Here is a 27,030-nt window from a genome sequence, read left to right on the forward strand (position 1 = left end):
TTAAAGTGTAAAAAGAACAGCCATTTATAGGAATTTGTCATGTGAGCTATCTGAAAGGTCTAGGTCATTCTAGGTTTCTGACTGCAACTGTGCATCATGTGCCACCTTTTTCCTGAGCACTAGGTGGATTTACTGTTCATGGATGGTTGGAAGGAGAGCTGCTTTCAGTGAGCAGAAAATGTGTTGGACTTGTATTAGCAAAATGATCACTTCTTGACTCTCATAGTTGTTGAAATTGCTCTTCAATATTCTGATTTCATTTGTACCTTTTGGTTCTCAGTGGCTTGGATGAGTCCATCCTCGAGGAATGTTTGCAGCATCTGGAGAAGCAGCTGGAGAGCAGCCAGGCCCGAAAAGCCATGGAGGAATTCTTTTCAGAAAGGTGAAGTATTCCTGAAATTTGTAGCCCAGGAACTTGATTATTCTTCCTTTTCCTCTCAGCTTGTCACTGTCAGCACCTAAGGGATGTTAATGCTATTGCACAGGAGCCATGTAGAGATAGGATACCCTGCACACAGTGCAGGGGAGTGTGAAAAGACTTTCTGTGTGGGAGGGGACCTAAGTCTTTGTCACTGCAAATAAAATATTCAGTGAGTCCTCACAGTGAGTGGGCACCAGTGGGGAAACTTGTCAAAGGCGTTAGAAGGAGGGGTTGAGAGGTGCTGGTCTGATCAAGCTGCAAATTCCCAAGTTCTCTCAGTGCTTCCGCAGGCAACAGGGTGATAATTTCAAGGGTGGAGGTGGGGTGTTGGCCTGACTTCAAAGTATGAAGACAGATTGTGGTGGAAACACGTAGCACAACACAGTGTTCTGACAGATGCGAGGGTGGACTGGAGGAAAGGTTTTCTCTGTTAGAAAGCCAACCGTTGTCTGCTTGTTCTCTCTGCGTGTTCAACAGCTCAAAACAGAAACAGTCTGGCTGTACTTTAGTAACATGGAAGGGAAAAGCAGGCGAGAATATCCTGAATTTTGGTTTGGAAACCAGTACAGGCCCTTCTGTGACTTGACATGTGGAGAATACTGGTATGCAGCTCAGGAGCTCATGAGATTCACAAGGTTGAGTCTGAGTTAAGGGTTCATTGTTTGTCTGAAAGCACTTCCTGTGGCTTGACTGCTGAGCACTGTTAATCCAAACCATTGCCAGTCTTAAACAGGAGGGCAGATACAGGGGCAAGTGTAAAACCAGGAATAGGTTGTATTTTACAAAGCTGACTAAATTTTTCCTGTCCATCCAGTGGAGAACTGGTCCAGATCATGATGGCCACAGCCAATGAAAACCTCTCAGCCAAGTTTTGTAACAGGGTGCTGAAGTTCTTCACCAAACTCTTCCAGCTCAGTAAGTGATTGTTGAATCTCTTCTGTCCTGCCTTTGTCCACTTTATACTGTTCTTGCAATAGACTGTGATGTGAAGGTGCTTGAAAGAGAAGCTGTAGGAGGAAGTGGAGTGACGGCCTCACACTTTAAATGGAAAGCCATCTTCAAACACATTCATTGTGACATCTGTCACTCACCAGTCATTTTCTCTCCTAGCTGAGAAGAGTCCCAACCCCAGCCTGTTGAGACTTTGTGGCTCTTTGGCTCAGCTGGCTTGTGTGGAGCCTGTACGTCTCCAGGCCTGGTTAACCAGGATGACCATGTCCCCACCCAAAGATTCAGACCAGCTGGATGTTGTGCAAGAGAACAGGCAGCTGCTGCAACTCCTGACCACTTACATTGTTAGGGAAAACAGGTAGAGTACAACCTTTGTCATTTCTTTGGTGGGCTCGTCATTTCTTTTGTTCTTTAGATGTGCAGTGACTTGTGATTTGCTGATGGCTTCTTGTCCTCAGCTTTCAAATGAAGTGATGGGGAAGACATTGGAGGTGTGGGGCTTATTTCAGTGGGTGATGTACCTGTCTTTGTTCTTCTTGATCAGCCAAGTTGGAGAAGGTGTGTGCACTGTTCTACTGAGTACTCTAATACCAATGGCAACAGAAATGTTGGCCAGTGGTGATGGCACAGGCTTCCCTGAACTGATGGTCGTAATGGCAACTTTGGCTAGTGCAGGACAAGGTGCAGGACACCTCCAGCTTCACGGTGCTGCTGTTGACTGGCTGGGCAGATGGTAAGAGCCAACTGTGAGCTGCTGGTTGTTCATTTGCAGCACTGAATTTGGGGGCAGAAGTTCATGCTTACTGATAACATGCTCATTTTTAGTTTATTTGGAATTATTGTATTATTGGAATTATTCCAATATTTTATTATTGGAATATAAAGTGTCTGAGAGAGACTGATCTCTGTGTGTGTGTGTCCCAAGAACAGCCATATGTTTTGTCTTTTCCCCTCTTGAATGGTTTAATTCTTGTATGCCTTTCCTGTTGTTAATTTAAAGCAAACTCAATGCTTGAAGCTACTGGTCAGAGTTTGTACTTCCAAAAGGCTGTAATGATCTTACCCACTGTTTCATATTGCAGCAAAAAATACCTGTCTCAGAAGAATGTGGTAGAAAAGATGAATGCAAACGTCATGCAGGGAAAGGTAAGACTGTTGCTTGACTTGCAGGAATTAATCTCAGGCAGGAGCTGTATCAGCTGTCCTGATTTGGCTTCACAGAATCGTGGAGTGGTTTAGGTTAGAAAGGACCTTAAGATCATCCAGTTCCAGGCCCCTGCCACGGGCAGGGACGCATCACACTAGAGCAGGTTGCTCCAAGCCTCATCCAGCCTGGCCTTGAACACTGCCAGGGATGGAGCATTTACCACTTCTCTGGGCACCCTGTGCCAGTGCCTCAGCACCCTCACAGGGAAGAATTTCTTTATATCTAACCTGAGCTTCCTCGGGAGTGGGAAGTTTTAAAGCAGTTTGGGCAGGGGGGACACTTGTATGCTCTTATGGGATCTAAGTATTACCTCTCATTTTCATTCATCTTGACTTCACAGCATGTGACTATCCTGGAGTGTACATGCCATATTGTCTCTTACCTGGCTGATGTCACTAATGCACTGAGCCAGAGCAGTGGCCAAGGACCAAGCCACCTTTCTGTGGATGGAGAGGAGCGGGCGATTGAGGTGGATTCAGACTGGGTGGAAGAGTTGGCAGTGGAGGAGGAGGACTCTCAAGCTGAAGATTCGGTAGGCAATAGGCACAGTCAGTGCTGCAAGTGACTTGAAGATTTATTTTGCAGCTTCTAAATCAGTATTCCTCAGGTTATAAATCAGGATTTTGTTGTTATTTATTCCTAATGTCAGACTGAGTGAAGAACCTCAGCTGTCAGATCTGGGAGAGAATGCCTGTCACTTATTCATAGATCTGCTGACTTTGTAATATCAACAAAAGTTAAATTACTGTGATTTTTAGACAACAAAAAGGAAGAAATGGAGTAAGATGGGTTTGTTCCTGTTGGTTTCTTTGTCAGTTACTAGCTTTTATATCAACAAGCAGCTTAGATCAGGCTTTTAAGTGCATTTGGGTGGGAAACCCAAGCTGTTATTAATGCATTCTTTAAAATTTGTTACCCAGAATATTTTTGCTACTGTTTTGCTGCTGTTTTCTGATTCACTCTTTCATGTGCTACAAAATGTCACCATCTCCTCTCTCCATGTGGTTTGATACCAGCTGCCTTCTTTTAGCTAGGTGATGCTAAAACTTCCTAGTCTCAAAATGCCCATTTAGTGTCTGAGGATCATGGTCTGTACTATGTACCTTTATTGTAGCTGCAGGTATAGCACCTTCCTGAAGCAGCTTTCTTCTTGACAGGATGAAGATTCCCTTTGTAATAAACTCTGCACCTTCACCATCACACAGAAAGAGTTCATGAATCAACATTGGTAAGCAGCTCAAACTTGTGTTCACAATTCCAGCCTGCTGTTAGTGGCCATTGAGAAGGAAACAAATGCAGTCTGGGGGCCTTCCTCAGGCTTTGGAATCTTACAACCCATCTGGCTTATTTTGTGCAGGTACCACTGTCACACTTGCAAGATGGTTGATGGGGTCGGTGTTTGCACAGTTTGTGCTAAAGTTTGCCACAAGGATCATGAGATTTCTTATGCCAAATATGGATCATTCTTCTGTGACTGTGGAGCCAAGGAAGATGGCAGTTGCTTGGTAAAGTGTCTGCATGTCAACATAGAAGCTGGTTTTAATGCAGGTTTAGTCTTTTGCAGAGGTTTCTGTTCTGCAGTAAGTTATGGCATGATACAGGCATGTAAGAGTGCTAAGGCTTGACAGCCTTGGCTTTATAATGAACTATATTAAGTTACAGTTTGCCTAGTGATTTATTTTGCACTAAATAAGTGCATTGCCAAATTGCTGTCCTGGTGACTGTTGGGATTCCACTTACCTTCACCCAACCTGCAAGTTAGCTTAAGCTACGCAGCAGTCAGCACCTTTTCCCTTATTTTCATGAGCAGCAAAGTAACTTTGTCTTAAATATGAATATTTCCCTAATATTTGAGTGGAGGGTGGCATGCAGGATGCTATTCTGTTACTTCTTTAACATTACAGCAAAGAGAATTGCACTCTTATTTCTTTAAAATTACATTCATTTTGCTGCTATTACAGTCTGTATTCATTTAGTCAGTGGTAAAATCGAGTCTGGTTTGTGCTTTAAGCCTTACTCTGTCATTCCCAGGCTTTGGTGAAGAGAACTCCCAGCAGTGGTATGAGCTCTACCATGAAAGAATCTGCCTTCCAGAGTGAGCCCAGGGTGCCTGAGAGTGTCATTCGACATGCCAGCACCTCCCCTGCAGAGAAAGCCAAGGTCACCATCAGTGAGGGGAAGGGCCCTGATGAAGAAAAACCCAAGAAGAGCAGCCTGTGTAGAAACGTTGAGGGCTGTCGAGAGGAATTGCAGTCCCAGGTATAGTTACCAGCTAGCTGTTAAGAGAAGATTGTTTGTGATGAGGATCTGGGGCAGACTGTTGATTATCAGCCAAGTTGCTCAATTTTTCTGCTCTTCTTTATGATAAGTGGGATCATAAAAGTGGTGTCAGGCTGTAAGAAGTGGTTGATGTGTAATTCTTATGAATACTACAAGCAGGAGCATCTTGTGCCTTATTTGTGTTCTCCATTTCTTGTAGGCCAACTTCTCCTTTGCACCTTTGGTGCTGGAGATGCTGAATTTCCTGATGGATGCCATTCAGATAAACTTCCAGCAAGCTTCAGCCATGGGGAGCAGCAGTCGTGCACAGCAAGCTCTCAATGAGCTGCATACTTTGGACAAGTCAGTAGAAATGACGGATCAGTTGATGGTATGATACTAAAGGAGTGACTAGATCATGGATAGGTGGGATCACTTCTAAACAGAAAGAATTCAGTCATAGGTTGTTGTATGCTTTTACCCATGACCCAGGTCCCAACTCTGGGCTCTCAAGAAGGTGCTTTTGAGAACGTCCGCATGAACTACAGTGGGGACCAGGGCCAGACGATCCGGCAGCTCATCAGTGCCCATGTGCTGAGGAGGGTGGCCATGTGTGTGCTCTCATCCCCACATGGACGTCGGCAGCACCTGGCTGTGAGCCACGAGAAAGGCAAGGTGGGTTCTCTAATACTGCAGAGAATGTTGTTCAGTGCTCTGAGGCCGCTTCCTTTTCCTTGAAAATCCAACAAACAGAAGATGTGTGTTCCGAGATCTGGATCTTCTGTAAAGTACTGTGTAGTTTATTCCTGTCATTCCTCAGAGAAGAGAGGTTTTGCAGAGGAAACCTGGTCTGGATACCTGACAGGAGGTTGTAGTGACATGGGGTTGGTCTCTTCTCCCAAGAAACAAGGGATGGGACAAGAGGAAACGGCCTCAAGCTGCACCAGGGCAGGTTTAGATGGAGCTGAGGAACAATTCCTGCCCCAAGGGGTGCTCAGGCATTGGAACAGGCTGCCCAGGGCAGGGCTGGAGTCACCATCCCTGCAAGTGTTCACACACAGTGGAGACGAGGCCTCAGTGCCATGGGTTGGTGATGGCCTTGGCAGTGCTGGGGTAAAGGTTGGACTGGATGAGCTTAAAGGTCTTTTTCAACCTGGATGATTCTATAAAACAGTGAGAACTGTGTGAATACAGTTACAGAGCTGAAGTTGAAATGCCTTTTTACCTTGAGTTGTAAAGTTGGGTAACTAAATTCATGTTGTTCTGCAGATCACAGTCCTTCAGCTCTCAGCATTGCTGAAACAAGCTGACTCCAGCAAAAGAAAACTGACTCTCACTCGTTTGGCATCTGCACCCGTTCCATTCACTGTGCTGAGCCTAACTGGAAACCCCTGCAAGGAGGACTACCTAGCTGTGTGTGGGCTGAAAGTGAGTGCTGTCAAACCCTTTTCTAGGCAGTTGGGAGCAGCAGCTCAAAACTAGATGAGGAGCTGGTGCAGAGCTGGCTCAAAAGGTCATGAATCATTTTCCTACTAGATAGATGGAGTAAAAGAAGCAGGACCTATATGAATAAGAGAATAAACGAGGCAGTGCCTCAAAATAGTACTACTTATTGTAATATAGGCCAGTTTTACTTAGGATGGGAGTCAGGGTTTCATCATGTGAAATTTAGTGTGTTAGAACTAGTCTGTAACAACTAGTGTTTTGTAGCAAGGACCTCTCTTTTGTATTCTCCCAACTTTAGGTTCAGCTTTCACAGTGCAGAATCCACAAATCCATTACTTAGCTAAGAAGTGGATGGATTCTGTGTGTTTGAGTCTGGTTTCTGGTTTTATTTTCTTTACAGACTTTCATGTCATTCATTTCAAATGCAGGAATTTTAGTCCTAACTCCATGAATCATGATTGGCACCAAGAGCAGTGCTGGCTTTCAAGTCTCATTCTTGGCTTCAGGTGTTCATAAACATTTTGTTCTAGTAAATAACCAGATCTTTTCATTACTCCAGGACTGCCACGTGTTAACATTCAGCAGCTCTGGATCAGTCTCTGATCACTTGGTACTTCACCCTCAACTAGCCACTGGCAATTTCATCATTAAAGCTGTGTGGCTGCCAGGATCTCAAACAGAGCTTGCTATTGTGACTGCAGACTTTGTGAAGGTATGTTTGGTTATAAGCTGTTGATGAGAGGTCTTTCAGATACTAGATTCTGGATCTTTGTGGAGTTGGATGTGGAAGAATCGGGTAATATTCTTTGTTAGAAATAAACTGGAATTACAGATTTGTGGTGGTTGGCAAATGTTGTCATAAGAAAAAACAAACCCAAGAACCCAAAGAGCAAGAAAACCCCTGTAACATCTAATAGGTGTTCCCTTGTCTCAGCTCTTGTCCATTTGCACTGTTTTGTATCATCAGAGTGAGTTTCTTTCATTCTTTCCACAGATTTATGATCTCTCTGTAGATGCCTTGAGTCCAACTTTCTATTTCCTTTTACCAAGTTCCAAAATCAGGGATGTCACTTTCCTTTTCAACGAGGAGGGGAAGAACATCATCGTGATCATGTCCTCTGCTGGGTACATCTATACCCAGCTCATGGAAGAGGCAAGCAGTGCCCAGCACGGACCATTCTATGTCACCAATGTGCTTGAAGTCAATCACGAGGACCTCAAGGTATGTGTGACTTCCCTGTCTTGCAGCCTGCGCTGCAGTAGCTTTCTCTCTTTCATTTGGGTTTTAATTTGAAGGCAGAAGTTTTTTTTTTCCTTATTTTTTTCCTTCTTCCTTTTAAGCCCCCTGATCTAGACCAATGAGCTCACCATTCCTCTAAAGAGAGAAATATCCTTGCAGGGAAAGTGGATGGGGGTGGAAATGAAACCCCCTGATCCTTTCATCTAGGAAATGAAGCATGTTTTCCATGGCTGGCTCTGAAGTCATGCCCAGCAAGATTTCTCAGCAGGGAGATGGCTTCAGAGCAGTACTGTTCTCGAAGCAAGGCACTCCAAAGGTGCAGTAACCACAGTGGATGAAGTTAGTGACCATTGCTGGGGCTGCAGAGGTGGAATGAGTCTTTGTTTATGATTAATAACAGCTCTGTTCATGTTCCACTCAGTGTTTTTACCTTAGGCTGCTCCAAACCAGGGGGATGGATGAGAAGCCCTCAGGAAAGCTCTTTTATAAGCTGGGAGCATGAGGAGTGCTCCATGTGAGATTGTCAGACATGTGATGCACATTGATGTGCTAGCTGAGGGTGCTGCCTTCAAGCCTATGGGTATGAAAGCCTTTGAAGTAACTGATGGATAAGTTCACCAGGGAGTTCTGATCAGAAAAGCAGCATTTAGGGCTTCCTTCTCTCACTGGTGGGGAAAGGAATGGGGGGAGAGGCTTTTTGGAATGAGAATTGCAAAGCCTGACAGCGTGCTTTGGAGGATGGGTGTTTATCTGGTGGTGTTTCTCTCTCATTCCACAGGACAGCAATGGCCAGGTAGCAGGAGGTGGTGTCTCAGTGTATTATTCCCACGTGCTGCAGATGTTGTTCTTCAGTTACTGTCAAGGCAAATCCTTTGCTGCCACCATCAGCAGGGCCAATCTGGAAGTGCAGAGGCTATTCCCAATCAACATAAAGAGGTGAGGCTCATGTGAGAGACTCCCCTGAACTTTGATTTGTTTATTTATTATTAATAGACATCAATTATTATTAATGCCCCAGCTCTTGAGTGGCCAAAGCTTGGCTGAAGATCCCCTTTTTGCCTGATGATTTCTTGCTACTTTTCAGGGTGCTTCTGCCCTAATTGCAGAATGATTTGAAACCAAAGCTGGCTCTTCTGGCATTGGGCCCATATGCATTTTTCCTTCCCACTGGGATTTCACAGCAGAAAGGTGGCTTCGGAGCAGTCTTGCTGCACAGTGCAGAGCTGCTACTGGTGCAGCAGCTGGAACTGATGGGATTACCCTCCCTTGTGGAGCCTGCAGAGTAGGAAGCCTTTGTTTCCTTTCGGCACCAGTACTGCAGTGGACCTTATGCATTGTGCATATTAAGGTTTATTTTCAGACTCCCTTGAGGGAATCCAGTCTCTTATGCTATGAATATGGCAATAAAAAAAGCTGTTCTGACAAGCAGAGCTGGGCATGTAGGCCACAGACTCTTCACTACCCTGACATAAAGTCACTGGCGTGAGCAGGCTCTGTAAAACAGTCAGAGTTCCCTCCTGGGGGTGTTGAAACATGGAACTGTGCATATGGGCAGATAAAAAGATAGGTGAAAGCTGTTTTAAGATGACTTCCTTGGTTTGGGGCATAAGATGTTATTAAGGGTCTTGCCTTGAGTTTCCAGGGTAGGGATCAGGGCTGTGAATCAGGATGCTTGTGCCTTCTGTTCACTCAAATGATGGTCTCACCTGTAAACTAGGCACTAATGCCCCTGGCTGTTCACTAGTGCAGTGCTTTGAATTCCTTAGCGGAGGACTAAGCTTTAGCACATTGGAATGCTGATGAATTTTGTGTAGTTTTGCTTGTGCTCCTTCTCAAATGAATGTTACTCTGCCCTTCATCTCTTGCAGTTCAAATGGTGGGAGTAAGACTTCACCAGCACTGTGTCAGTGGTCTGAGGTGATGAACCATCCTGGCTTGGTGTGCTGTGTTCAGCAAACCACCGGTGTCCCGCTGGTGGTGATGGTGAAGCCAGACACCTTTCTCATCCAGGAGATTAAAACCTTGCCAGCCAAAGCAAAGGTTAGTCATGGTTCCCTGTATTTTCAGCTGTTAAAATGTGATTTCTTGATGTTCCATCAACAAGACCTCTAGTCTTTGCAGCTTTTCTAATGCAAGGAGTTTGTTTCTTCAAGTAGTTGCCAGGTCTTTTACTTGACTCGCATTGCTTGGCTTTGCAGATCCAGGACATGGTGGCGATCCGTCACACAGCCTGCAATGAGCAGCAGAGGACCACTATGATCCTCCTGTGTGAAGATGGCAGCTTGAGGATCTACATGGCCAACGTAGAGAATACCTCCTACTGGCTCCAGCCCTCTCTCCAGCCCAGCAGCGTCATCAGCATCATGAAGCCAGTTCGCAAGCGCAAGGCAGCTGCTATTAGTAAGGGACTGCTTATAGCTTACCTTGTGCAAAGTAGTGGTGGCAAATGTGGATGTAAAGATTGGTCAGCATCGTAGAGACACTTAAAGTGTTCACTTCTGCCAATTACTGGTTAAACTCAGGCTTAAATACTGGCTAAGTGTGGGTAAAATGTTTCCATAGATGTATAATGGCTCCACAGATGTATATGGCTAAGAAAGACAGGCTGAGAAAGTTGGAGCTGTTCAGCCTGGAGAAGAGAAGCTGTGTGGAGACCTCAGAGCAGCTTCCAGTGTCTGAAGGGGGCTACAGGGATACTGGAGAGGGACTCTTCATCAGGGACTGTAGGGATAGGACAAGGGGTGATGGGTTCAAACCAAAACAGGGCAAGTTCAGGTCAGATACAGGGAAGAAGTTCTTTACTGTGAGGGTGATGAGGCACTGGTAGGGGGTGCCCAGAGAAGTGGTAAATCTCCATCCCTGTCAGTATTAAGGGTCAGGTTGGACAGAGCCTTGGGTGACATGGTTTAGTGTGAGGAGTCGCTGCCCATGGCAGAGGGGTTGAAACTGGATGATCTTAAGGTCCTTTCCAACCCAAACCATTCTATGATTCTTCTGTGATTCTATATAAAAATACACAGCTGTCTGTCTCACACAGGTATTTCTGAAAGAGGCAGGTTCATTCTGCAGCTTTTTTATTGTAGCTGTGCCTAGTTTGAATGTATTTTATCACAAACATCTCTCCTTCCCTTTTAGCAACTCGCACATCCAGCCAAGTGAACTTCCCTATTGACTTCTTTGAACACAACCAGCAACTCACAGATGTGGAGTTTGGAGGCAACGACCTGCTGCAGGTTTACAATGCTCAGCAGATAAAGCACCGCCTCAATTCCACTGGCATGTATGTGGCCAACACAAAGGTAAGCAGGGAAATTTGGGGGTTCTGTTGGGCTTGTAGGTGACATTATAGTCCAGGTGGACACATGCCTGTTCTTAGGAGTCTGCCCAGCATACTGTTAGGTAAACAGCAGGGGCACCTGAATACAACCTTAGATTCTTAGCTTAGGAGTGAATTTCTGACTTCACCTTTCTGAGCTGTGATTTGTCCTCTACAGCCTGGGGGTTTCACCATCGAGGTGACAAACAACAACAGCACAATGGTGATGACAGGCATGAGGGTCCAGATTGGCACACAGGCAATAGAGAGAGCCCCCTCATACCTGGAGATCTTTGGCCGCACCATGCAGCTCAACATGACCAGGGCTCGTTGGTTTGACTTCCCTTTCACTCGAGAGGAGGCCCTGCAGGCTGACAAAAAACTCACCATCTTCAGTAAGTCTTTGTCACTTGTTTGCTTTCACTACCTGTTGGTTTTGCTTGGGGGGGGGGTTGAGGCTTCACCTCATAGTAGGGATCCACAATCTGTTTGACTTAAGAAACAGTTTAAGGGGTGGATCCTGGACATTTAATAACTTATGGCCTGGTTTCGTGCTGCAGTGGGTGAACATGCAACAGCTCAGCTCAGTAAGTCTGTGTTGAGGTAATAGAGAAGGGAAGTGAAGGAGATGGAACTGTCAGAGTGGTGGTATATTAATGACATACATAATCCCTATCCTGACGTTATGAACTACTCTTGTTTCTATTTAAAAGAAACTGGTTTGCTGGTTTTTAAGCAGTTTCTCTCACCACTGCAGTTGGGGCTTCTGTGGATCCTGCTGGAGTCACGATGATGGATTCCATCAAAATCTATGGCAAAACCAAAGAGCAGTTTGGATGGCCTGATGAGCCCCCCGAGGATTTCCCTTCTGCTTCAGTGAGCAACGTTTGCCCCCCAAACCTGAACCAAGGGAATGGCACTGGAGACACAGAGTCAGCTACGCCTGCTGCTGCAAGTGGGACTGTCCTGGAGAGGTATTTCTGCCGTCTTCCTTTGGTTTATAGTTGCTGTAGAGGGGGCTTAGGTACACTTGTGTGCCTTTCTTAATAAGGGAGTTAGTGAGTTGTTGCCATGCAAAACAACAACTGAAAAATCAATGATTATCCTCCAAGGAGGGCTTTGTGCTTACTCTTTACCTGCTGGAGTAGCTGGCTAGATCTGTGTGCATGCTTTGTGTTGCTAAGGCCATTTGTTTCAGCAGTCTTGAAGAGCTAAATGAAATTTCTGCCTCCTTGGTACGTTTCCTCATTTACAGCTGGCCCTGTTTCATTCTCTAGAGCTCAAAAAGGCTGGGCCTCTCTGGAGTTCAGGTCACTTGTGAGGGGGGCTTTGTGTGTCTTCACTTTAGGCAAGTGGTTCCCACCATCTTCCCTTGTAGCCCCCATGTTTTGGGCTTCACCACTGTGGTGGAGAAAGTGTTGGGTTTCTTCCCTGCCCTATCCCTACTGAGACTCAAACCACAGGGGTGAGCTGGGTGTCTGTTTAGCAGAAGGAAGAGACTTTGAGCTCATACAGCCTGTATCATAAGGGTTGTAGGAAGCCTGGCAAGGATAGGAGGGAAACAGATCAAAGAGGAACTAGCAAAAGCCTTACTGAAATTCCCAGGTAAAGGTTCAGGGCTTGAAGTAGCAGTTGTGTCCAGTTGAAGGGCCTGTTTGGCCATCCTGTAGCATTTTGTCTAATAGTGGATGGGTTTTTTTGTCCCTGTGCTTATTTTCTCTTTTCTTCCCTCCTCTGCTGTGACATCTCCACAAGATGTCCCTCTCAGCACAGACATGCTGCCTTGGGTTTCCAGAGCAGTGGGATTATAGTGTCAAAACTCAGAACCAAAAGAAAATACTCCTTATTTCTACTTAACGTATTACAGAATGCAGCATGCTTACCTTATAAATGGCCTCTTGAGTAGGATCAACTAATGGCAGGCAAGAGGCAGCTTTCCCAGCAGGAGTTTGGTGTCTGCACTCAAATTGAACCTTCAGTGGTGCTTTAAGCAATGTGCTTGGCTTCTCTGTGCTAGGTGGCCTGGTTCTCCTTGATTTCTTTTGCTACGAGGCAAGTGTGTGCTGCCCAGATAGAGCGAACCATGCTTAGATTTCCTGTGTATAGCACTCTCCCAGCTTCCTGACTTCCCCATTTAATTTGCCTTTTGCTTAGAATGTCTTTGAGGGAGTTGTTCTGTGAGCTTTACACATTTCTTTTTGTTTGTTTTTTTTCCTTTTTCTTTGCTCCCCCAAAGTTCTGAATCTGAGTCCCTAACCACCCTGGACCGGTTAGTATGCCATCCTTTTCTCTGCACGAGTGAGTGTGTGTCAGAGAGGCAGAACACATGATGTGGCTTTTGTTGACTGGTTCTTTTATTACTCTTTGTTTTCCAAGCGCCATTTGCTTCTTTACATCCTGGTCATTGCATGGCAGATGGTTTAGCAAAGTGTAAAGATGAGGTGGTTTGCAGATTTTTCCTGTATACAGCATAACTGTGGCTTGTTTGACAGACTCCTCTTTTTGCTTTGCTCCCTCCTTGAGTCTTTTGATCCCACTGATATTCCCCTACCAGCCTTATGGAGAGTGGCTCTGGGTAGCGCACTGTCTTATTTATCACCACCAGACCAGAGGATTGTTTCTTCTACCTCATATCCAAGCCTACACTGTTATTCTCCCCTTAATCCTCTCTTCCCTCCTTTTTCCTGTGTTCTCGCACTGCTCCTTCTGGTGTGTCAGATGGCATTTCAGGTAGTTCTGCCCCAAGGCATCAGGGGCTGCAAGGGAGGTTCAGCACTTTGCCCTGAGGTATAAGTAAGGTTTTCCCTTGGGGCAAGTATTTTACAAGCCTGCCTTACCACTGTCAAAAGTTTGGACCTCAGCATCTCTCCATTGGGTCATACCCAGGGCTCCAGGTTAATTTTCCTCTGGCATATTTTGTGCTGAAACTCCCAAATTGGAAAGAGCAACCTGTGTGGAAATAGCAAGCGAGTAGAATCTTGCTCCCTTAGCAAAGTCAGTTACGCTTCTTCCCATGTGTCACACCACCCCTTGATCTGCAGTCATATGTACGTCTGCGGGCCATGGTGAATTGGTACTGTCAAGACAATCCAAGTTATCCCTGCTGCAGGCTGCGTAAGGAAACGTTTTATCCTCTTTGGGAGAGAAAAGCCCCTGTCTTTCAGCTGTGGATTATTAAAGCAGTCCTAAGTTTGTCTGTGAGCGTGAGCCAGGTTTAACTCTGGTCTGTAACACAATGAAATGATATGCATGGTGCCTGTGGCAGGTTTTATCATGCTTTGATTTTGTACTTGGCATTCGTTAGCTGTCTCTGAGCTACTCATGACTGTAGCCCGCATAAAGCGAAGTGCTAAGGAGAGGGAAGGGTTGCTGTACTCAAGCCTGCTTTCCTTTCTCCCTTCAGGCTAGTAGTGAGTTCTTTAGAAGCGCTGGAAAGCTGCTTTGCTGTAGGACCAGTCAACGAGAAGGCAAGTAACTTTCTGAATACATTCTTGAGCTTTCCGAGCTGGGGGAGGAGGGGCAAGATCAGCAGCACCTCCTGCAGCCCTGGGGGCCTGATACGGAAGAGAAGCCGCATCCGTTTTGCTCAGAGCACTGATCTCAAAGTTGACTTAGCAAAGAGCCTGTGAAACTAGTTTGGAATGACAGTCGGCATTTGCATTTATTGCTGGTGGGGTTTTAGTGCTGAAGAGTGACCTCGTTTACTAAAACAGCAGGGGAGAAGCCCAAAAATCTCAAAAGGACTGTTCTTATGTAGACATGTAAATGTTCTTTAAACGCCAAATAATAATCTGAGGAGGCTACTAAAGTGGTGTTGAACTTGCTTGAGGGGAGGGAGCTGCAGGTACACTGAGAAGTTGCATTCATGCATCACCTTAATAGTAAATGTACTGAAGAATTTCTTGTCTCTTCTTGGGAGCAGGAGAAGAATAAGGTGGCAGCTCAGGAACTGGCTACTATGCTGCTGTCCATGCCAGCTCCTTCCAGTGTCCAGCAGCAAACCAAAAGCCTCCTGGCCAGCTTGCACACCAGCCGCTCGGCGTACCACAACCACAAGGTAAGACACTGCAAGGATTTAATGACTCCTGTAACTTCCCAGTTTATGGTGGAGGTGCAGCATGCCTTCCTCCATGCAGTGTAGATCTGCTGGCTACTTTTCCATCAGCTCCTGCTGCCTGCATTGCTGGCTTCTGTGTTTCACCAGAACCTCACTGCTTAAAATGCTTTTTGAAGATTCTGGGGAGAAATAATGTCAATCTAGAGACATGGGGATCTTGAAACACATGAAGTTTGCAAACTCTGTCTTTAGCTCTGGTTTCTGTTTCCACAGGCATCTGGCTTAGGGTGATAGGAAATTACCAGGGTAAGTAGTGGTTAGACTGTGCTAGTGTAATTGCAGTTAATGCACAGATGCTTGCAGATAGCCTTTGCTAACCACTTGGATGATTATGTTTATACACTGTTTTTTCCATCCACATTTAAGCCTGAGGGGAAGCAAATGTGAAAATAATTCTCAAGCCAGATTTCTTCTGTTAGAGAGGGTGATTTTGTATTTTTAGTTGTTCTTCCTAGATGATACAGGCCAAGAGTTAAAGCAGCCAAGAGCCAACAGCAGCGAGCATCAGATATCCCTGGGATCTGTTCTGCAGTTGTACTTCAGTTGTTTTGTTGTGCTGCTCTCTGATGTTTTCCTTTCCCTGTGTTATCTTTCATGTTACAGGATCAAGCATTGCTAAGTAAAGCCATTCAGTACTTGAGTTCCTCAACCAAAGAAGGAAAGGACCTTGATCCTGAAGTATTTCAGAGGCTGGTGATCACTGCTCGATCCATTGCTATTATGAGACCCAACAATCTGGTCCACTATACAGAATCAAAGCTGCCACAGTTGGAAACAGGTAGATAAGTCTGTAATATTTTCCAGCTTTCTGATATAGCAATTGAAGGTGTCTTGGGGTGTCTGGTTCAGTGTGACAGGAGCTCTATCTGTGGTCCTTGTAATGAGGACATCAGTCTAACGGAAGTCATTTTGAATAAGCTTGGTGTTTCCTGCTTGGTAATGCTCTCCCTGCGTATACCTGACAAGTGTTTTTAATCTGTACAGAAAGTGAAGAAGGGCAGGAGGCCCTGAAACAGGCTGAAGGAGAAGGCTGCACCTTTATTACCCAGCTGGTTAACCACTTCTGGAAGCTACATGCATCAAAACCCAAAAATGCCTTCCTTGCCCCTGCCTGCCTGCCAGGTGTGTTGCTCCTCATCTGCTATTGTCAAGCTTGTGTAGTTTGAAGGATCTGATTTTAAGCTTGTGAACAGAGAAAATTGTTTCAGTCTAGGCTTACGATGCTAACGATGCTGTGTGTGCTTTCTAAGGTGTAGCTGCAAATTCTGCTCTAAAGCTTTTGTTCAGAGGTACATGTATTGTGCTAGTAAAAAGGTGATTGATTGATTCACATTTGGCTTGATGGAGGGTGTTAGAGGATATTTGGTGGTGCTGGTATATCACATGCACAATATTCTGTTAGACGAGAGTGGTGTGTAAGATCATCTTGGATTGAAAAATCAATGTATTTGTGGTGCTGACATTGTGCCGTGAAGCCTGCAAACAGAAGATGCCTCCTGCAGTGTCTCACTCTATGTTCTGAAATGGAAAGATTGTTGAGCACAGTCTACTTTTCTTCCTCCGTAGGTCTCACTCACGTTGAAGCCACAGTCAATGCTTTAGTGGATATTATCCATGGATACTGCACTTGTGAACTGGATTGTATCCATACAGCATCCAAGATCTACATGCAAATGTTACTTTGCCCGGTGGGTAATCTTGCTCTGCTCTGCTTCAGGCTCTGTAACGCTGCACCAGGGGAGGTTTAGATTGGATACTAGGAAAGATTTCTTCACCAGATGGGTTGTCAAGCACTGGAATAGGTTGCCCAGGGAGTCACCATCCCTGGAGGTATTCAGAAGCCATGTAGATGTGGCATTTAGGGACATGGTTCAGTGGTGGCCTTGGCAGTGGTTAATGGTTGGACTCAATGATCTTGAAGGTCTTTTCCAACCTAAACATTTCCATGATTCTATATTATGAAGAGAATTAAATACAGGTAGAATGATGACATGAAGTACAGATGCAAAACAGAGGCATGCAGCCAAAAACATAGAGCCAGAAGTGAAGGAAGGAGAAATTTCTCTCTCCTTGTGTTTGAGTTATGTTTGTCATGCGCTGCATGTGGAACGAGAAGTATTGTTTTAGGACTGCTGGGGAAACGGAGCTCAGAAGTGAGCAGTGACTTACGTCTCACATGAATCATGACCAGCAGAGTCATAAGTGTATTTTTAGCTATCCTTCCAAATACTGTGAAGAAACACTTTAAGAAGTTTAATGATTAATTATTAACCCTCTAGGATCCTGCAGTGAGCTTTTCTTGCAAACAAGCTTTGATCAGAGTGCTGAGACCGAGGAACAAGCGGAGACATGTCACTTTGCCATCCTCCCCTCGGAGCAATACTCCTATGGGTACGCAACATGGATTCATCTTTGCCTTTAGATGAGTGTGACCTACTTTATTTGTCAGAAAAGACAAGAAGATAAAGTAGTCTTATAAACTGGGGCTAAAGAAGACTGAAACCAGTCTTTCTCCATTCTTTTGCTCTGTCTTATCCCCTAACTCCCTTCTTTAAACATTTCACCTCTTTAATAGTCTGGGATTCTCTCTGAGATATGACTCCCCTTTCAGTGACAGGGAAATCTGATTGGTTTATGTGGGGGTAGTAATTCAGACTGTCTTAGTATTTCTGTGCATATTTTCAAGTCCTCCCTAAATAAGTCATAAAGCTGGGTGCAGACCAAAGTTAGGGTACCAGGTTTCCATGCAAGAGATGCTTTTTTAGCATTGATGTGAATTGTGGTTGTCCATGAAATCTAATAGTGACTGGGGGTAAACCGAACATAGCTTAGGGTTTTTTCCAGCATCACCTTGTTTGTCATGGTATGAAAAAAGAGGGCATTTATGAATGAATCCTTTGTAACTCAGGAGATAAGGATGACGACGATGATGATGATGCGGAAGACAAGCTGCAGAGTTCTGGGATAGCAAATGGTGAGCACATCCGACAGGAAAGCCAGGAGCAAAGTGAAGTTGATCATGGGGACTTTGAAATGGTGGTAAGTCCAGAGTTCTTCTCTTCAGAGCCTTTCAAGTATGTGAAGTGCTTGAGTTTAATTTACTTATGATGTAAATTAATCATTACTTATGATTAATTTACTGCAAACTACTCAGTTTGTAGTGCACTGTTAGCTGGTGGTGGGTTAGTGAAAGTTCTCACTGTGTTTCCTTTCCATAGTCTGAATCTATGGTTCTGGAGACTTCTGAAAATGTGAATAATGGGAACCCTTCTCCCCTGGAAGCTCTTCTGGCTGGAGCAGAGGGGTTTCCTCCTATGCTGGATATTCCTCCAGATGCAGATGATGAAACAATGGTGGAATTGGCTATTGCTCTGAGCCTGCAACAAGATCAGCAAGGTAAGAAGTAGGTGGTGTTGGCAGTCAAAAAGGTAAATAAAAGATGAGGAAACTGGGACAGAAACAAAGCAGGAGCTGTTGATCTCACCACCAACAAAGCAGAGACAAAAGAATGATGAAGCATATAGAGAAGGCCAGAGCTAACATCATTCTCTCATAGAAAGAGACTCATAATTTGTTTTCTTCTTGCAGGGAGCAGCAGCAGTGCACTGGGGCTTCAGAGCTTAGGACTGTCTGGCCAAGCACCCAGCTCTTCCTCTCTTGATGCCGGAACACTCTCAGATACAACAGCATCAGGTAACTGTTCACTGCAAAGAATCAAGCTTTTTTGCTTTTGACCTAAATAATAACTTAAAATTTGTTTGTAAATATGGTTTTGAAGAACCAGTTATTGCTGTTGGCTTCATGTGTGTTTAATAGCATGTTTATGGCCTTTCCCTGCTTTGAAAGACTTTTACTGTAGGCTTCTGAGGAAGGTATTTCCTCTCCTTAAAATAAAGCAGACCAAATAAACCATATACTGTATTTCCTCTCCATTTATACACAAGCAGACATTGGTCTTCAAGTAACTTGCATGATTACCAATTTGATGAGGAGGTTTCCTTCTCAGGGTGGCTCCCCTCCACTGCTTTTAGCAGGCTTAAATGGACACTTCCAAGTTCCCTTTTGACTTGTAGTTGGGAAGTGACACAAAGCCCAAACCTTTGTGGCTTTCCTTTCATAGCATGCATGCCTTTTGAAGTTCTATCAAGGCAGTGTTTTTACTTGTAACAGCTCTCTTTATTCTCTTAGCTCCAGCGTCTGATGATGAAGGCAGCACCGCTGCAACAGACGGCTCCACTCTTCGGACATCACCTGCAGACCATGGTGGGAGCGTGGGCTCCGAGAGCGGCGGCAGTGCGGTGGACTCCGTGGCTGGTGAGCACAGTGGTGAGTGTCTCCTGTGCACCAGTACATCTGCTTTCTGCTGTAACAGGACTTCACCAGAGTGAGGAGGAGGCAGTAATCCCTGCAAAGAAGGACTCTAAGTTCCAATTAGATGATGCCATGCAGCAGTGTATGGTTACTGCAGACGCACTAATGTATGGTTGTGTACAGACTACTTGCTCACTTCTTTTAGTTCTCTGCAAGTGTGGAGTCTGCAGTGTTTTTTGCTGGCCTGTTATAACAGAATGCAGTAGCCTAGAGCAAGACTGAAAGAATTCACTATACTGCTGGGTAAGCTTGGATGGGATAGAATTAATTTCTCTCTTTTTTTGCTTGGGACTGTTACCCAGGTAAAATAATCACAGTCTTCTATATTAAAGCTATGTCTGTGCTGCCCATCCACACCTTTTCTGACTCAGTTTAAATTACTGCTGTGGAACCAATTCATTTTGTGCCACAAAGGTGAGGGTCATGAAGCTCTTATAGCTTTATGAAGATCAACAAAGCACTGTCTCTTTAGTATCATAGTTCCAAAGTACATTCAGCTGTGTCAGTTGCTGTGAAGCAGGAAAATGCAAGTTCAGTTGTGCTGACATTGTCTTTCCCTGGTTTTGTTTTCCTTTCCCAGTGTCTGGCCGTAGCAGTGCCTATGGGGACACAACAGCCGAGGGCCACCCCGCTGGCCCAGGCAGTGTCAGCTCCAGCACCGGTGCAATCAGCACTACCACGGGCCAGCAGGAAGGAGATGGTTCAGAAGGGGAAGGAGAGACAGAGGGAGACGTCCACACCAGCAACAGGCAAGGAAGGGGCTTTGCTTTCCACTTGAAGAACAGCACATCTGGTCTGCAGTGTTGTTTAGAGGAGTGGACCACAGGTGCTGAAGTTCATGGAGTGTGATTTGTGAATGTTGGATAGTAAAAGTGAAAGTCAGAAGCATAGAACAGAGCACACTGCCATGGCAAAATGCCTCCCTGTGCATTCACCATGGAACGTGCCACCAAACTGCTGCCTGAATGATGAAAAAATCCTGCATGAGTCAAGTAAAAAGAGGAATAACCAAAATACACAGCTTGGGAAGCTTGTGAAATTCAGTCTTAGGAGAAAGTATGCAAGGTGCTAAGCAGTTTGGGAAGGTTCTGCAGGTTTTAGTTCTGCAGGAGACATGCTCAGTCATTTTTACAGTGCACTTTGGAGCTGATTTGTAGTGTTTGTTCCTGTACAGTTGAATTCTGCAGGTGGTTATGCTAGGCAGAGTAGTTCTGAAGTGAGTAATTACGTCTGTTGTCAGTTGCTCTGCAGCTCTATCAGGATGATCTTTGACATCGCTTGACTGCAAAGTCTGAGGGATTCCGCTCCTCTGTGCGTGTGGCTGTGATGACTTTAGGATTTCCTCATGTTCTGCAGTTCTGTGGTGAATTGCAGTGCTCTGTTGGTGCTCCTGCTGGGTCTGATGTTTCTCGTGACATGTCTGAAGTGCTTCATGTCTGATCCTGGCTTCTCACTTCCCAGGCTGCACATGGTCCGACTGATGTTGCTGGAGAGGCTGCTGCAAAACTTACCTCAGCTGAGGAATGTTGGAGGAGTCCGGGCCATTCCTTATATGCAGGTAAGTGAGGAGGGCTCAGGAGTTAAATCTAACCAATTAATCACCACTACTGCCTGGTTTCTATTTGCACATGCGTTTTCCTTGCTCTTTCCTACCCACTCACAGTGTGTGTCCATCTCTGAAGTGTTTGCTTCAGCAGTCTTTACCCATTGACTTCTGCTAGACTTGTGCCCTTTCTCAGTGTGGTGTTACAGCTACAGGCTAAAATCCTTGAACCCTGATGTATTTGGGTCTTTGGTGTTTATACTGAATGATCAAAATCAGGTGTGATGGTGTAGGCAGGATTTGGGAAAGAACACAGGTTAATCAAGGTAAAATCTGTGATGTCTTGTGAAAGATCAGCTGTATTTATCTTGAAAACATGGAACCTGCCTCTCTTTATTCCCTGCCCTCTATTGCCAGGTTATTTTGATGCTCACAACAGACCTAGATGGAGATGATGAGAAAGATAAGGGAGCTTTGGATAACCTTCTGTCCCAACTGATTGCAGAGCTATGCATGGACAAAAAGGTAAGCTATAGTATGTGCACACTCTTGATTTGCTCCTTCTAGACAGTTTGTTTCCATGGAGCAATTAGATGCATGGGACTTACAGAAACACACTGCTGTGTGGGTGTGTTCAGGCACTTAATTTCTCTTGGCTCACTTCACACAAGGTAGAAAATGACATGGGTGTAATTCTCACTGTTTCCTGGTTCTAGCATCTACAAGTGAGCATGAAAACTTGCTTTGCTTGATTATACTCTTAAACCAGATGTGAACAGTAATGCATATATAGCTCTTTGATTGTATAATATTATTCTCTGGCACCCAAGCCACTGTCTACCCTTACATTGAGGAGTTTGTGCTGCTTTTTTAGTATAGCTGCTTGAGCTTAATGCTTCCTGAGGATCAGAGCAGTGAGATGTAGGTGCTTAGGACATCGTGCTCAGCTCTGTAACAGGGAAGCTCTCTCTTTGCAGGATGTGTCTAAGAAAAATGAACGTTCTCCTGTGAATGAAGTGCACTTGGTGGTGATGAGGCTGCTTAGTGTGTTCATGTCCAGAACTAAGTCAGGATCCAAGTCTTCCATTTGTGAGGTACCTTTTTCAAACTGCTTTGCTAGGGGGATAATGTGGAAGGGGGGCTTTTAGTCATCAGAGATGGTCTAGAATCTGCTAACAGAAATAGCTGGTGTGAAACTGAAGAACAGTTGGATTTGGAAAACATTTGGAAAAATGTATGAGGAATCTGTAATGTTCCTCAGCTCCTGTGGAAAAAGAAATTCAGCATAGAGGAAAAAGGGGCATGTAAAGACACCTGGATTCACTTGTTTTCTGCACGGTTTCTGACTGAGTTAAGGGCAGCACATTGATGATGGCATTTCAAACAGCCTGGCACATTTTTTCCTTGCCTCTTCCTGGTGCTGAAGGGGTTAAAGAGGATTTGTAATGTGATTATTGGAAAGCAATATGCTGCTGTGTCAACGTAAAAGTCGCTAAGAGGATTCCTTAGATATTTGTTGCTAAAAGGTACAGTAATAAGGCATAAAAAAGCAGTATGTGTGGTGGGAAGGAGATTAATAAAAAAGCATAGAGGTTAAAAAATTTAGTCTGAACTGCATCAAATTTTAATGAGCTTATGAGCTGTGGGGTTTGTTTGGATTTACAGCCCTGCTTTAATAGTTTTATTTACAGTAGCTTTTTTCTCCAGCCTTTGTTACTCACTTGAGCTTCCCACAGAAATCAAAGCTCATCGTCTTGCAGAATGCAGGTGGAGCAATACCTGGGTGGAGCAGAGCCTCTGAGCTGCATCTGCAACAGGGCCTCTTTCTCTACCAAGAATTCCCACCCAGCTGGCCAAATCCCAGAGGAACAAATAGAAATCCCAACTTAAAATAAATAAATAAAATAAAGAAGGGGGGTTGTGAAAGGAAAGGCAAAAAGCCCTCGTTGTCTAATCCATAGCAGAGTGGCCTCTGGCACATGTGTCGAGGGGAGATTAGACTTAAGAAGAGATTTTATTTGTTTTCCTTTACTAAGCGCTTGTTCAAAAGAGTCTCTGTAAATATTTGAGTTGCTTTTCATAAACACACAAAAAAAACCCTAAAAACCTCCAACCTCAAACAAACCCCAAACTTAAAAGCTGCCTCTAAAGTTCCATAAAAACCTGCTCTGTTAGCCACAGTCAGTAGCTGCTGAGTACTTCTCACAGCTTCCCTGCCCTTCCAACGTGGTGCTTCTCAGGTGCTTTAGTAACCCAGCTCCTCTTTGTTTCAGTCTTCCTCCCTCATCTCTAGTGCCACTGCTGCTGCACTGTTGAGTTCTGGTGCTGTTGACTACTGTCTGCATGTGCTGAAGTCTTTGCTGGAGTATTGGAAAAGCCAGCAGAATGATGAGGAGCCTGTAGCCACCAGCCAGCTCCTGAAACCTCACACTACTTCTTCTCCACCTGACATGAGCCCTTTTTTCCTCCGCCAGTATGTGAAGGTGAGTCCTAGCCTATGCTCGTAGCTTTACATAACCTGCCTTAAGAGGCTGCTGCAGAGAAGCAAGTAAAAGCATCCTTGCAGAACTGGTTTTCCCTTAGTAGGGCAATTGAAATCTGTCCCTATAGCTTGTAGTTAAAACTAGGATTTAGATTGGATATAAGGAAGAAATTCTTTCCTGTTAGGGTGGTGAGGCACTGGAATGGGTTGCCCAGGGAGGTTGTGAATGCTCCATCCCTGGCAGTGTTCAAGACCAGGTTGGATGAGGCCTTGGGTGATATGATTTAGCCTGAGGTGTCCCTGCCCATGGCAGGGGGGTTGGAACTGGATGATCTTAAGGTCCTTTCCAACCCTAACTGTTCTATGATTCTATTCTGTGATTCTATGATCAATGCACTCCTAAACCAAGCAGTTGTGTGGAGCTGCTGTCACTGTTTCTGGTTGAAGGGAAGCTCCTCCAACTCCTGCCTCCTTGTGCTTGGCAGAATTCCTGAACAACCACTACTTCCTGTGGCAAGGAAGCCTAGGATTTGATGGGGATTTCCACCCTAAATCCTAGACTTATTCTACCACCATGGTACCTTTATGCTGCTGGGAAGGGGGGCTCTGATATATGTACAGGTCCAGTGAAAAAAGTGTAGTTAAATGGAAGAATGTCTCCTAAGTTGAAAGCTCCTGTGTTAAATTGCCTTATACTACAGATGAGCTTGCTGCATCCTCTTAGTTGCTGTCTAGTTAAAGTCCTCATGCAGATTTGTTGGCTTGTTTTACAGGCTGCAGAGGTGCAAAAAAAGCTTTGTTTTTAGCAAATCAATAAATGCACCCTGTAGCTTGTCATGACAGCTCCTTGGGAATGTTCAGTGCCAGAGCCTGATGGATTGCTTTTGCTCCCAGGGTCATGCTGCTGATGTTTTTGAGGCCTACACTCAGCTCCTGACAGAGATGGTGCTGCGGCTGCCCTATCAGATCAAGAAGATTGCAGACACAAACTCCCGCATCCCGCCTCCCATCTTTGACCACTCTTGGTTCTACTTCTTGTCTGAGGTAAGTGAGAGCATGATAGATCTATGGACTTGAACAAAAACATGTCAGGAATATTACCTTTCATGGGAGAGATGAGCTTCTGCAGAATTCCTCTCAGATCCATCTCTGAATTTTAAGCCCCCTTGGAAGAAGGTGAGCTGTTGGCTTTGTTTTATTCCTGTGGAACAAGAATCTGTAGGAAAGCATATGTGAAAAAGAGCACTGCTGCTATTTCCTGTAACTCGGTGTCTGCTGCCAGGAAATAGGAATTGAAAACCCTCTCTGGGGTGGTACAATGTAACCGTGCTTGCTACCTAACTTGGTCCTTATAAAAGGCATCGGTAAGGTATTTGGAGTATATTATTTTGGTTCCTTTGGTTGTATAGCTTCCTAGTTGAGATCACATCTTCCATTTGCACAAGTGTGGGGTAGGATTTCTTAATTAGGCTTGACTAGCTTTTTATTTGATGTCATGGATGACAAAGGAGCAGCAGTGTCACAGTGCCACAGCTCGGGATGCTGCAGTGTTGTTTTGCAGTGTTCCTTCTGCCTGTGACTTACTTTTACAGGTGACTTTACCATACGTTAAAGCTGACAGATTCAGGAATACATCTCCCATATCTTTTCTTTCTGTACGAAAACACATGGTGTTTTGGTGGCACAGGTTGCCTGCTGCTGAGTTCACAGTGCTGACGTTGTGGCCTTTTCTTTGTCTAGTACCTGATGATCCAGCAGACTCCATTCGTGCGCCGCCAAGTTCGCAAGCTTTTGCTCTTCATCTGTGGCTCAAAGGACAAATACCGCCAGCTCAGAGACCTGCACACGTTGGATTCCCATGTTCGTGGAATCAAAAAGCTCCTGGAAGAACAAGGCATTTTCCTTCGTGCCAGTGTGGTCACAGCAAGCTCAGGCTCTGCCCTGCAGTATGATACCTTGATCAGCTTGGTAAGGAGAAGTGTGTCACTGTGCTAGGAAAAGCGTACATGGCATCGATGAAAGATGTCAGAAACACTGACATGGGGTTTAATCCTGTCCCATCGTGCCTTTCAGATGGAACACTTGAAGGCTTGTGCAGAGATTGCCACACAGCGAACAGTGAACTGGCAGAAATTCTGCATTAAAGATGACTGTGAGTTCTTGAAGAGTATTTGAGGGAGCAGAGGGGATGTATTATGTGTCTTGCTCTGCATCGAGACTTACCAGATGGGGAATCTCAGCAGAGAAGAAGGGAGGACACAGCTGAGAGTTTTGAGTAGGACTGAACAGTTTCCAGTACTAATTATCACAGTGCTCTAATTGCATCTGTTCTTAGCTAAAGGACACAATCTGGTGTAATGGATAACTCACAAGAACAGAAATAGGGGATCTGTGTTCTCTTGCTTGAGCTGCTGTTGTTCCAGTGCGTAATTTGGGATGAAACACTTTACCTTGACGTGCCCAAATGTACAGTGCAGGGACAGGAGGGTTCTGTGAGTTTGTGGGATGGCCCTTGTCACATTCAAAGGCTTTTTTTTTGTTGAGGTTGGGGTTTTTTTTGCTTGCTTGATTTTTAAATTCAGGCTTCAAAGATTTTCTTCCTCTCTTCGCAGCGGTTCTCTATTTCCTCCTTCAAGTCAGCTTCCTGGTAGATGAAGGAGTGTCACCAGTTCTCCTGCAGCTGTTGTCTTGTGCTCTGTGTGGCAGTAAAGTGCTGTCTGTGGCTTCATCCTCGGGATCATCAAGCACCTCTTCCACCTCTGCTCCTGCAGCAGCAGGCTCTGGGCAGCCAGCAACACAGAGCAAATCCTCCACTAAAAAGAGCAAGAAAGAAGACAAGGAAAAGGAGCGAGAGGGTGAGCTGCTGCTGTGCCCTGTTCTCTGTGGTGGTTTTAGAGATAAAGTCTGCTCCTCTCAGCCTTTCATAGTCAATTCAGAAAGAATTGCTTTCCTCTTCTTGTGATAAATGCCACTGTTGGGAAAGGGTCATAGAGGGGTGCAAGGGCACTTACAGACTACAGCAACAATTAGGAGAGAAGAGCAGTTTTACTGTGTGTAGATAGGAAAGAGACGAAGACGAAGGAGTATGCCTTAGAAGCTAGGGCTGAAATTAAGTGCTGAGTGCATCCCAAACCCACTGTGAGTATTTGTTAACTAGAGTGGGCTTCAAGATAAAGTTATGGAAGTTACTGATTCTCATAATGAAGTAGCTTCCACCCAGCATGCCTGTCCTAGGCTGTAGGAGGTTGACATGCTCGTGGGGATTAAAACAAGTACTGGACGTGCACACCCAGTTAGTTCTGCAATTCAGTGGTAATGTTCAGACTTGTTTCCACTGGCTGACTTGTAAACTCTATTAGAGCCAGGGCTGCTGCTTAATGGATACCCAAAGTCCTGGGAAAGTAATTAAGCTTTCCTATAAAAGTCCTGGGCATGAATTCTTTCTTGGCTTTTCTTCATGGAACCGTTTTGGCTTTCTTTGAGATGAATCTCTGTGAGTCTTTTTACTGCCCTATGGTTGATCCTTTTCTTTTTATCAGGATGTGTGGCACATTTCTCACACCCTTTCCAGCCGTTTTCTGCTGTGTTAGGAGTACTAGGTCATAGTTATGGAAAAAGAAAAGAACATTAAACTTGCTTGTTCCCTGAAACACAGTTGCTTGTCCCCGTTATCCTGG

The 27,030-nt window shown here is 44.9% G+C and overlaps 1 protein-coding gene across 1 annotated transcript in view; it reads left to right on the plus strand.

The window, feature by feature from the left end:
- The window catches only part of UBR4 (ubiquitin protein ligase E3 component n-recognin 4), a gene marked incomplete at its 5' end in the record, with an annotated part of 75,739 nt that overhangs the window by 17,330 nt on the left and 31,379 nt on the right, over positions 1-27,030 (plus strand). The window contains 40 exons of the mRNA XM_062623633.1: positions 281-382; positions 1,236-1,336; positions 1,532-1,730; positions 1,917-2,105; positions 2,455-2,518; positions 2,920-3,111; positions 3,737-3,807; positions 3,937-4,084; positions 4,611-4,838; positions 5,059-5,229; positions 5,331-5,513; positions 6,108-6,266; positions 6,844-6,996; positions 7,279-7,506; positions 8,303-8,460; positions 9,393-9,564; positions 9,723-9,924; positions 10,660-10,823; positions 11,019-11,235; positions 11,598-11,814; positions 13,077-13,109; positions 14,244-14,307; positions 14,763-14,897; positions 15,561-15,735; positions 15,942-16,079; positions 16,524-16,645; positions 17,237-17,348; positions 17,866-17,996; positions 18,176-18,353; positions 18,546-18,650; positions 19,128-19,283; positions 19,909-20,077; positions 20,790-20,886; positions 21,289-21,396; positions 21,849-21,965; positions 23,145-23,354; positions 24,248-24,397; positions 25,094-25,321; positions 25,427-25,505; positions 25,966-26,208. Of these exons, the coding sequence (XP_062479617.1) occupies positions 281-382; positions 1,236-1,336; positions 1,532-1,730; positions 1,917-2,105; positions 2,455-2,518; positions 2,920-3,111; positions 3,737-3,807; positions 3,937-4,084; positions 4,611-4,838; positions 5,059-5,229; positions 5,331-5,513; positions 6,108-6,266; positions 6,844-6,996; positions 7,279-7,506; positions 8,303-8,460; positions 9,393-9,564; positions 9,723-9,924; positions 10,660-10,823; positions 11,019-11,235; positions 11,598-11,814; positions 13,077-13,109; positions 14,244-14,307; positions 14,763-14,897; positions 15,561-15,735; positions 15,942-16,079; positions 16,524-16,645; positions 17,237-17,348; positions 17,866-17,996; positions 18,176-18,353; positions 18,546-18,650; positions 19,128-19,283; positions 19,909-20,077; positions 20,790-20,886; positions 21,289-21,396; positions 21,849-21,965; positions 23,145-23,354; positions 24,248-24,397; positions 25,094-25,321; positions 25,427-25,505; positions 25,966-26,208 (6,068 nt within the window). The remainder of the gene's footprint in view (positions 1-280; positions 383-1,235; positions 1,337-1,531; positions 1,731-1,916; positions 2,106-2,454; positions 2,519-2,919; positions 3,112-3,736; positions 3,808-3,936; positions 4,085-4,610; positions 4,839-5,058; positions 5,230-5,330; positions 5,514-6,107; positions 6,267-6,843; positions 6,997-7,278; positions 7,507-8,302; positions 8,461-9,392; positions 9,565-9,722; positions 9,925-10,659; positions 10,824-11,018; positions 11,236-11,597; positions 11,815-13,076; positions 13,110-14,243; positions 14,308-14,762; positions 14,898-15,560; positions 15,736-15,941; positions 16,080-16,523; positions 16,646-17,236; positions 17,349-17,865; positions 17,997-18,175; positions 18,354-18,545; positions 18,651-19,127; positions 19,284-19,908; positions 20,078-20,789; positions 20,887-21,288; positions 21,397-21,848; positions 21,966-23,144; positions 23,355-24,247; positions 24,398-25,093; positions 25,322-25,426; positions 25,506-25,965; positions 26,209-27,030) is intronic.

This window comes from Pezoporus occidentalis, unplaced genomic scaffold, assembly GCF_034315485.1.
Source record: "Pezoporus occidentalis ecotype Australia unplaced genomic scaffold, CSIRO_AGI_Poc_V1 ctg255, whole genome shotgun sequence".
Classification (NCBI taxonomy): Eukaryota; Metazoa; Chordata; class Aves; order Psittaciformes; family Psittacidae; genus Pezoporus; species Pezoporus occidentalis.